This window comes from Chiloscyllium plagiosum, unplaced genomic scaffold (assembly GCF_037043375.1).
Source record: "Chiloscyllium plagiosum isolate Xiang-an unplaced genomic scaffold, Cpla_swu_hap1 HiC_scaffold_45, whole genome shotgun sequence".
Classification (NCBI taxonomy): domain Eukaryota; kingdom Metazoa; phylum Chordata; class Chondrichthyes; order Orectolobiformes; family Hemiscylliidae; genus Chiloscyllium; species Chiloscyllium plagiosum.
The window spans coordinates 70,203,500-70,215,028 of NW_028270183.1; the positions used below are offsets into that span (position 1 = coordinate 70,203,500).

Below are 11,529 nucleotides of genomic sequence, written 5' to 3' on the forward strand. Positions count from 1 at the left end.
TCCAACATTACTATCTCACCCTCTGATTTAACTGGCCTATCATTTCTGTGTCTTCTTGACTTCCTTGCTGTGACCTATAATTTTAGCATTACATTGTCATTATCACATCGTCCTGCTAATTGTACAGTGTTGATCTCAGCTTCTGTAACACTCTGCATAATTATGATACTTGTATTAGTAAGGTTAGTATCTATTAGCCATAAAAAAACTTTGTTATAATAGAACTGAATGTATTTGTTATCAAATTTGTCAGATAATTTATGCAATGTTTTTCATAAAGGTCCATTTCTCCCACCAACTCTTCTTCTCACCGTGAGTCCCAGTGAAGAAATCGCAAGCAGCAAGTTTGCAACCATCATCTGTTCAATCATTGATTTCCATCCGAAGGAAATCTCCGTGACATTGTTGAAAAATGGCCAATCCGTGGATTCTGTTGTCTTCACGTCTCCTGTGTGTGAGGCGGATGGGAACTTCTCGGTGATGAGTCGGCTGACAGTCCCTTATGGTGAATGGTTCAACAGCGCAGTCTATACCTGCCAGGTCACTCATGGAGAGAACACTCAAAGTCAAAACATCACGACACCCCAGGGTAAGACATACATACGAGAGAACTAGAAATCATTTTGAACTCCGATGTGAATCAGATACACACATTGATCAAATTTAGTGAACAGCACTCAGGTGTATAGCATCCCATTCACAAACGTGTCATGTATTTCAGTTTGAGTGTTACATTGGCATTGCTCATAATTCAACATTATGTCAAATCAGAAAAGCATGTTTCCCTTTATATTGAAGACATATAGGCAGTGAGCTGGATTAATAGTCTTTTTTAAAGTAGTTTGTTGGCTGACCACATTTTTGGAGAGGCAGAGTGCCGAATCCATACCTGGTGACTTGCTTAAGGATAAAGGGGTTGGGGTGGGGGAGGGGTGCCTGTCTTGTGGGGGCCGGGGTGCAGGGTCAGAGAGGTATTTCTTTGAAACATAGAACATGCTGAGAGGCCGAGATTGGATGAACGTGGAGTAAATGTTTTGGCCGTAGGCTAGAGTAGGACATGAGTCCATATCCTCGGAGTCAAAGGGTGCACCATTTGGCATTGAGATGGGGAAGAATTTCTTCAGCCAGAGGATGGTGCATGTGTGGAATTCATTGCCGCAGAGGGTTATGGAGGCCAAGTCAGTGACTGTATTAAAGGTGACGATAGATCGGTTAGTACATGGAGAAGGCTGGAGAATGGGGTAGAAGAACATACCAGCCTTGATCGAATGGCAGGGCAGACTCGATTGGCCGAAATGCCTCATTCTGCACCTTTATCTTCCTATCTTGTGGTCTCAAAATGACATGGTAAAATGTGCAGCGACCCTTTTTTCAAAATAGATCAAAATATGTTCAGTGCTTCATTTCCAGTTCAGGAATGACCTGTTGTCCTTGTGCATTGTCCGTCATAGATTTTATCTGGTACTGAGCTCTTCAATTTCATTCATGGAACCAGGTCAAAGACCAAGTTGGTTGATCTGGATAAACATGACCTAATTGAGCCTCTTTAAGATACTCTCTGCCATTAGTGGATGTGGCAGGAGAATACATTCTAGTGGTAAGGCTACAGTAGGGATGAACGATCTAGGAATTTGAGTCAGACTGATTGAGCCCAGGTGAGGATGGAAATGTTCATGCAGTGAGCAGTGGAAGTCTGAATAATACTCGCGCAAATTTCCATCAAGTTGGCAGAATAATTTAAGACACTCGTATTTTTTTAGTCTTTGTTCTACTAAGGAATTCACTGTTTTGTTTTTAGATCTACTCCAAATTTGACAGGAGTAATAATATCTCATGGTATGTTTTAGAGAATGATCTCACACCAATAATGTTAATCATTTTCAACAACGTTAAACATATTGATTAGAATTTCTGTTACTGATCACTGCCCCGTAACACCTTATATCCTCTGCAAATACATGAGAACAAAGACAATAATTATGATTGATTACAGTTTGCCCAAAATTCGGGATGTAATTTGGCATTCAGAATGCCCAGCAGCATTTGCAAGTAAGTTTTATGAACATAGAAATGAAGTCGTTATATTCAGATTACTCTTGTCACAAGTATGAATGGATGGTCGTTAGTGAGAGAAGAACTCTGGAAGGAAGGTAATTCCATGTGTTACGCCATGGTATCTTTGATTTTACTTTTTCACAGGTTTCACTTGTTGCAAAGCCAGTGTTCTTTATGAATGATTACACGGGGCATGTTATAGATAATAACAAATGTCTTCACAAATCAAAATATATAAACAACAGGAACCATCATTTCATCAATAGTTGGAAGCTGCCATTTCAAAGTGGTTTCTTCACATCATGTGGGAGTAGCCTGAAGGCTCGGTGTTTTGATTCTAAAGAGGCATTTTTCATTGATTTGATTTTTGTTTCAGAGGAGTTAATGAGTGCCACGATTACACAGTTAAAATTCTACCACCGCCAGTAGAACAGGTCTTACTGGAGGCGACGGTGACATTAACCTGTGTTGTGTCCAATCTTCCTTCTGGAGTCAATGTCACCTGGATACAAGAAAAGAAGACTCTGAAATCAGAGATTGCTAACCAGCCTGGAGAAGATCCCGACAGCGTGATCAGCAAATTGAGCATTTCTACTCAAACCTTGCTGAGTCACTTTAGTTTTGAATGTGTGGTGAACCATCCGTATCTACCGACTCCTCTGAGAGACTCCATCCGCAAGGGAAATGGTGAGCGGTGAGATAAAAGAACAAAGTATTCCATGTGTAATCTAGATCCAGTTACATACAAGGCATGCTTAGATTGGCTCCAAATAATCTTTGCACCATGAAAGATGTGTCTGATGGCAGGATAGCTAAATATCAGATTGAGAACAGAATGGACCAAAGGTTGATCTTTTATGATTGTAAGTCAAATAAAATAGGAAGAAACCTGGTTTGTGTTTTTAACATCAGCAATGACAAATGTACAGGATGTCTTAGTTGTGGGTTAGAAACATGGAGTCCACTTTCGAATAAAACTCTTTACTCTTAATGAACAGAATGGATATTATTCTGCTGGTTTAGAAAATGAGAGTGTATAAAGCCCAAATTTAAAAACAAAACTGGCATATTTTAATATGTAGTGAAATTGCAATGTTGATTCTGGATTTTTATAGTAGATTTATATTTGTTTCAAATATTCTGCAGGAGAAAAGCTACTGGAGCCATCAGTATCTATCCTACTGCCACGCACAGAAGACGTTTCCGCTCAGAGGTTTCTCTCCCTCACCTGTTTAGTCAGAGGCTTCTACCCCCGAGAGATCTTCATCAAATGGACAAACAATGACAAGCCAGTGAAACCCAATAACTACAAGAACAACGAGGTGATGGCGGAGAGCGAGAACACCTCCTTCTTCATGTACAGCCTGTTATCCATTACAGCGGAGGAGTGGGCCAGCGGTGCTTCATACTCCTGTGTGGTGGGACATGAAGCTATTTCACTGAATATCCTCAACAGAACAGTCGATAACTCCAGCGGTAAACCGAGTTTTGTGAACATTTCACTTGCACTGATGGACACTATTAATTCATGTCAATAAATAACTCAAAGTTGCTTTTAATAATTCAACAAAAGTAATAAAGCTTTTTTCCTCAAATTGTGATTTAAATATACAACCGTTTAATTAATTGTGTTTCCCACTTTTACTTATATTCCACCTGTAAAGTTAAGTTGGATTATTAACAGGTCGAGGACTCGTGTCTTGTGCAGTTAATGTCCCCTGCTCAAGTAAACTCAGGATCAGAGGCAAAGTAAAGCTCACTCAGTGCCAGATTCTGCAAAGTACCTTAACCATCTTAAATTCCATTTAAACGAAATCTGAAAATGCCCAATTTCTCTCAAGTAAATACTACGAACTTTCAACTTTGTTTTTCTGATTCCCGATTGCACATTCTCACAAAATTCATGTCGGCTTTAAACTGCCACAATGCAACAATTGCAACCGCAATCTTAAGAGACATTTGGCATTAGTTTTGATTGGAAAATGCCAATCGCAAACAGTGCAGAGTCAGATGAATATACCCCTTCATTCTGTGGAAGGAGGGATCTTGTACCAGTGCAGTGGTTGAAAGAATGCATCTTTATTTCCACACCAAAGTGACCCGAAAGGAAGGTTATTGTTGTTGAGCCGAGGTAGGGGGAGAGGGGAATTATTAATGGTCTGTACTCTTACTCACTCTGCAGAGTTTTCAAGATAGAAGTCCTCTGTAATGTAACCCAGTTGCTGACAGTACAGTCAGCTAGTTGTTTACTGTCCTAAGATTCCATGTTTCCATGTAAAATAATACCTTTGTGTCTGCCTAATTCAATTGACCCTATTAATCGTTTGTTAACATTGACTCCCCTTAATCCAAAACTGGTATTTACATCATCCCAGTTTGTAGCCCATAGTTTTGTCTCCGTTTTCTGGAGCACATGGGATAAATTCTGGTCTTCGAACATCTGACATAATTTTGCTTCACGTACAGAACATTTGTAGATATTTTGTAATGAGCATGTTCAGAAATGCAATTCTGCATATCTGGAGTAGTGGGGATTTGAACTCAGGTCTCTTGTCTCAGAGACAGAAATTCTTTCGCTGTAACAGAAGAGTTGCTCATATCGAGGGCCGAAGGGCCTGTTCTGTGCTGTATTGTTCTATGTCCTTCAGCATCTATCTCTCCACGACGATCAGAAATGTTCCTGACAACATCTGGGTCAGATATAAATGTTGACAATCCATAAAAACTTGAACAATAATACAAATTACTGTCTAGTATAAGAGCTGAAACAGTTGCAGAGAAATGCTCACAAATACACACGTAAAAACACATACACAGGCTCTCACCTAAAGACACATGCTTATGCACACACACAAACATGCACACAGATGAACTGTCACACACTCTTACATACACAGAGCCACACATGCAAATGGTACTTGAACACTCATCTAAGCTCCCACAAAAATGCACATACACAGAAAGAATAGCACGTGCACAAGTGAACAAGGATATCCACACATAATTACGAAAAGCATAGACGCAAATTAATACACAAATGGACATGACTGCATTTCTATTCCTGCAGCATAATGCTGAGCGACATATATTCATACGCACAAAGATACAACATCTAAAAAATGTCCTCCCACATGTAAACTCAGGCACATATGAGCACAGGGTTTGACATTAATATTATTATTTTTTTAATTTTCATAATCACAAACATATGATTGCAGAGGCAGCTTAATTTATTTTTAAACCACTTTGATCAGCACTTATACATGGTCACACACACATAAATTCAGAGTCTCACATGCAGACGCGCAAGTAATGGGGCGTTTATTAAACAAGGAGAATGGCACAAGCGTCAGCAAACATCCACACATAATAGCACAAACATGCACCTCAGGCAATGGTTTAGGATGGATTGCCACACAAACAGAGATCATCACGCAAACATAAACATCCACCAAACATGACGTTGCTTGCTCACATTTATTGAGCACAAACATGAAAATAATCTAATGTAGGTAGGATCTGAAATAGACAGATCCTGCTGTCTATTGGTAGGATGGCACTAACGAAAACTATACACGCACAAGGACATTAAATGAAAACATAGGCGTCAACTAAGTGCCATTTTAGCATGATGATGCTGACACATTGTGAAGGGAACAAGATTTATATACAAAATACACGTGAGCACATCAGCAGAAAAGAATATGAGTATGTTTATTCATGCATACACTCCAAAATGGGCAAGTGCAAAGTAAGAGACACGCATTACCACATCCACAAACAAAAGGAAAACATCAAGCAGTAGAAAAAATAAATTAAGAGAGACATGGACAAAAACTTATTCCTAAATATGCAGATCCGACAAACAAAAATATGAAGCAATGTTTCTACTGTGGATGAAATTTATATTCATGATTTGCCAAGCAATTGGTCACCAATATATCATGAAGATGAGAATCATATTTGAACCTTTATCCAGTGATGGACAAAAGTTTGAACTAAACTGCGGTCACAGCCCATATTTGAAGTATAAGATAAAATTAAAATATTTGTTCTCAGTAAATATTCCTCAAATGATAATATTCTTCAATAATAGATTAAAAGGCAAATAAATTCGAAGTTTTCTGGCACGGACAGTAAGGAAAAATGTGCAGATAGTATTAGTAATTTCTTGCTGAGAGTCAGTAATGCATTAATACATGCAGATAGAGAGTCAAACCTGAGAAATACCTGACTGCCTAAAGAAGATGTAACGGTCTCTAATTACAATACTTAGGTGCAGATAGATCAGTCAGGATCAATAAACAATCTGAATACGTTCTCTCGGCTTTATATTCATAGATTCAATAGACCGCACTTGGATTGAAGACTATGAGGATGATAATGGCAACATCTGGACAACTGCTTCCACATTCATCACCCTGTTCTTCCTGAGTATTTTCTATAGTGCTGCCGTCACTCTGGTGAAGGTGAGAGTAATCAAATATTTCACACAGCAACGAGCCAAAGATGTCTTGTGAAATATCGAAGTGTGCCACTGAATACAACTGAGAACCTGAATGCATCTGATCATAAACATCTGCGTCATGACTTTATCTCTCTTTTCCAGGTTTAGTGAATGAGTTGTGGACACCGTAGATTTTCCTGTTTATCTGTTTATCAATGCTTCTGAATTCCCAATCTACAATCTGTCCTGTTGCTGACTCCAACAGTGAGTTCACTTAAATTTGTCAGTGTGTAACTGTAATAAATATTGATGGCCTTTCGCTTTCACTTTGATATCTTTGAGATTATTATAGTTGGAATAATTTATAGCTTCCCAATTCAACTTGTTTCTTTTTTTAATTGTCCCTTATTCAGAATGTTTGCCTCCCTTATATGTTGAGCGTATTCTCTTTCTGGCGATTGTTACAGATGTATATATAATTCACGGCTCATAGTGCATGCAATCTCGTCTCAATGTAGCATCCAGTCAATATATTCACTTCTATTAACTTTAACATAAGTTTTTCGATAAAAATGCTTCTGAAATGGTTCATAAATCTTGAATGAAATGCACTAACTTTGAGTTTGCTTGATTCTTTCTTCAAGTCCAATAAGTAAAAATAAGGTTTCCCAAGTTTACACATCCCACTTCCTTCCCCGCAAACACTTTTCACTTGATCTGTCCAGTTGTGTTTCATCCAGTCATAAGGTTAATGCTGCGCCAACAAGTGGACCACTAAAATAAATGCATCTTTCACACTGTCTGTCTTATAGAATTCTCCAGAGGCAGAATGATGAGACACCATTTCCTCTTAAGCATAAATCGTCACACCCACGGGTCATGTGATAATAAAAATCAGGAACACTGCACCACAGAAACGTATAAGAGGTAGGCAATGGAATTAGAAAGTTGAATCTGTTTAAAAACTAAAACTAAAAGTACTCCCAATGTCAGGACAGCCTTGGTTAGTAATGCATAACTCGACATCCCAACTGTCCAACTAAACGTTCATCAGCCAAAAATGTCAACGTTCAGTCACATATGCAGGTACAACAGATGAACAAACCAAGGGTGGATTCTCTCAACTGGAGTTTTTCTCACACATATGACTCATGAAGCATAAATTCTAGGATCTATTTGACACACCACACCTCTCAAATCACATTAAGTGAGGCTGTGATATGTTTTATACAGGAATATTACTGAACAGGAACCCTCAAAAATTATAAATCACGCTCGATTGCGATCAGACAAGGCAGAAATCAGATGTACAGTCGGAATTCAGCACCAATCATTGCAACTGTTTGCAGAGTCTGGATCCGATCTGGTCTCGAGACTCTGAAGACGTCTCTACTGGTCATAGTGTATTAGTTCGGGAAGCTATATATGTAGTAGGAATCCCTTATGAAAACAATTGTAGATTTTTCAAATAATCCATCAATTTAGATTTTCCTCCGCCAAATCTGATATCTAGAACACCCAACGACCTGTAACTACTCAAGGCCTGATAAGAAATTCACACAACAAAGCTTTCCCATGTATTTTAATTTATCATTTCATCGTTAAACATGAAATTTATACCTCTGCAAGGGACAAATGCTCAACTAAAATACAGACATTTACACACGTATGCCTTCTCATATTTGAAATGAACTGCTCATTTGAAGAAATTCGGCACACACAGAGGCTCTCCCTCAACGGTTAGAACATTAGTCGCATATGTTGTGGTTCTGTTCGCCGAGCTGGGAATTTGTGTTGCAGACGTTTCGTCCCCTGTCCAGGTGATATCCTCAGTGCTTGGGAGCCTCCTGTGAAGCGTTTCTGTGATGTTTTCTCCGTCATTTATTGTGGTATGAATCTGCCGCTTCCAGTTGTCAGTTCCAGCTGTCCGCTGCAGTGGTCGGCATATTGGGTCCAGGTCGATGTGCTTATCCACAGATCAATCACAACTGCTGTTTCAAAGCATCACGCCAGGTAAAAAGGGAATGCACCTTGAATGTCATAATTAATCCTGAGTCCGCTGCACATTTTACAGGAGCAGAAATCATCTAAAGCATTCGCTGCATTCAAGTAAATTTCACTTTATCTTGTTTTGTGATGTTTCGTTTGCCAATTATATTTAGAAAGTGCCTGAATGCTCTGCATTCTTCTTCAGCTGGAACAGTTTATCTCTAAGCGAATCTACCAAAATGTATCAGGGATTTAAAATTTAAAATTCCTGTTCAGCAGAGAACAGTTCTAATTCCTCAAATTCGACGAGATGTATCATCCCTGGAACACTACTGTGAATCAGTCATGCACCCTCTCTCATGACTTTGCATTGTTTTTCAGAAATGTAGCACCTGAAACTGGATGCAATATTCCAGGTGAGACAACGGCCTGTTTTATTTCAGTTTACCAGAATTCCTTTGGACTTGTTGTCTGCAGCACTATTTATGAAGTTGGTATTTATTTGTTCTTCTGTCGACATGTCATGGTACATTCCCTGATTTGAGCACACAAACATCGATGATCCTCTCCTTCTGCTCACCTTTGGATTTACACTTTTACTATTATATGTTCTTCTGAGTTCATCACAAAATAAAGAAGCACGTCACACCTTCACGAGACTGAGATATATCTGACACAAGGAGGTCCTTACTGGAACTTCTGCTACTTTCCATTTTATGTCCTTCCCTGCAACATCTGTAAAATTTGAAGTTCTATATTGTTCTTCCAACATCGTAATATTTGACCTTAAGTTGTTATTCATTTTTCTTCTTGAATTGTGCCTATTGGACTGTGGCAAAGGTTGGAACAACAAATAATCTAAACATTGAATTCCTAGGATGTACATGAAAAGGCAACTTACATCCTGAAAAAGCAAACTTCTGGTAACAAATGTTTGACTACTGCAAAACAGCGAATGAGATGAATTTGATTTCATCAAAAATCAAATAGAAAATACTCTGAAGGTACAGCAGCCCAGACAAGGCCTGAGCAGCGAGAATGGAGTGAGTTTTTCTTCTATTATGTGCTATATCCAGAATTTGCCTTACGCACAATGTACCTTTATATTTCCCATCACCAAGTCACCTATTATGTTTTCTATTTACAGTTATTAAGGATAACTAGATTAATTTATGCACAGAGTCCTGTAAGGGCAATTCACACCAACAAAAGGTGATGCAGAAGTCGGATGATCGAGAAGGCGCTTCCCGTCAGGTTATTTTCCTGTCGTGAGATAGTACTGCTGAACTAAGAGAGGATATTTCTGAGGGATGGTCCAGTAAAGCTAAGTAAATGGAAGTCAGAAATAAGAAGGCGATGCGATTGTAATAGACTCCCCCAGTAGTCAGAGTGAAATTGAAGAACAAATATATAAAGATATCTCATTTATATGTAAGAATAATGGAGTTGTAATAATAGTAAATTTAAATCTTCCAAACATAAATTGGGACAGCCATAATGTTCAGGACTTGGATGTTGAAGAATGTTTTACATGAGCTCAACAAAATGTTCTCAGTTAATATGTAGATGCAACCACCACAGAGAAAATAAAGAATCACCTTGTCTTGTGATATCAGGCAGGGCAAGTGATTGAAGTGTGTGTAACGGAGCAGTTTAGGGCCAGTGACTATAATTCAATTAGTTCGAAAATACTTATGGAAAGGAAAGGCCTTGTATAAAAGTTAACGTTTCTCATGGGATTAGGGGAAACTTTGATAGCATGAAACAAAAACTACCAAGAGTTAATTAGAGTAAACTGTTTGCAGGTAAAGGGAGAGCCAACAAGTGCGAGGCTTTCATAAGTGAGATAACGAAACTTCAGCGGCATTTCGTTCCTGTTCGAGTGAAGGTAAGGCTGGAAAAACGAGGAAACAATGGAGAAATAAAGATGCGAATGTTCTGGTTAAGAATAAAAATGAGTTGTATATTAGACATAGACAAATGAGATCAAGTGAATTTCTTGAAGAATATAAGAGTTGTAGGGACATTTTTAAAAAGAGAAATCAGGAGGGAGAAAAGTCATATGATACGATATATAATATATGAAAGTTGTACCAACCTTCACCACTTCCTCTGGCAGCTCATTCCATACGTGCAACATCCTCTGCATTAAAAAGTTGCCCATTAGGGCCCTTTCATTTTTTCCTCTCTCACCCTAAACCTACACCCCCTAGTTCTGGATTCCCACAACCCAGGGAAAAAAAATCCTGTCTATCCACTATATCTACGCCGCTCCAGATGTTATACCCCTCGCCCTCAGATGCTCCAGGGAAAGCAAGCAGCCTATTAAGCATCTTATTATATTACTGAATGTGGCCGTGAAGATGTAGAAACCGGGAGGGAGTCCTTCATAAATCATGCTGCATTTCACATGAATGATGTCATTGTTTTAATATCAGTTGGTTCAAAATCGAGGATGGGTGCCTTTTCAATTCCTCGAGCTTGCAGTTAATAGAACCTCTAAATTATTTCTTTACTTGTAATAACTTTCATCAACCCGTCATTTTACATTTAGTTGTTACAGTTATCATGTAAATTACTGCATTTCTCTAAGTACTTAACCAAAAAAATCCCCAAAGCACAATAAAGTATAACTGCAAATTAAATGTAGTCTCTAATTATTACAAAATAAAAATATTTAGCAATTCAATGACATCAAAAAGTTAGGGAATGTGGTAAGCTAGTCAGATCTGAGGACGGCAAGAAGTTTCAGGAGGTCATAAATAAATTTAGTGTGGTGAAATAATTGGCAAACGAAGTTCGATACAGATTAATGTAACGTGATGTATCTTGATAACAATAGTGTAGCAGGTCACTAATTCGAATTTTCACGTCTAAGTGGGAGAGACAGATAAAGGGATCTCATACAATTACATCAGACACTAAAAAAAATTGCCAAAGGAAAAGGAAGACCATCAAAGCGCAACAAAACTCTAAGCTTTATGTATAAATGGAGGGATTTGAAAGTAGGGATATCTTGCTAAATCCCTATTAAAACT

At 38.5% G+C, this 11,529-nt stretch overlaps 1 gene segment (V, D, J or C); it reads left to right on the plus strand.

The window, feature by feature from the left end:
- The first annotated feature begins 311 nt into the window (after nucleotides 1-311).
- Nucleotides 312-6,588, plus strand: LOC148136741 (Ig heavy chain C region, membrane-bound form-like). The segment is given in 4 exon segments: nucleotides 312-589; nucleotides 2,432-2,742; nucleotides 3,202-3,531; nucleotides 6,397-6,588. Coding segments are annotated over 4 exon segments (900 nt in total).
- The last annotated feature ends 4,941 nt before the right edge of the window (nucleotides 6,589-11,529 follow it).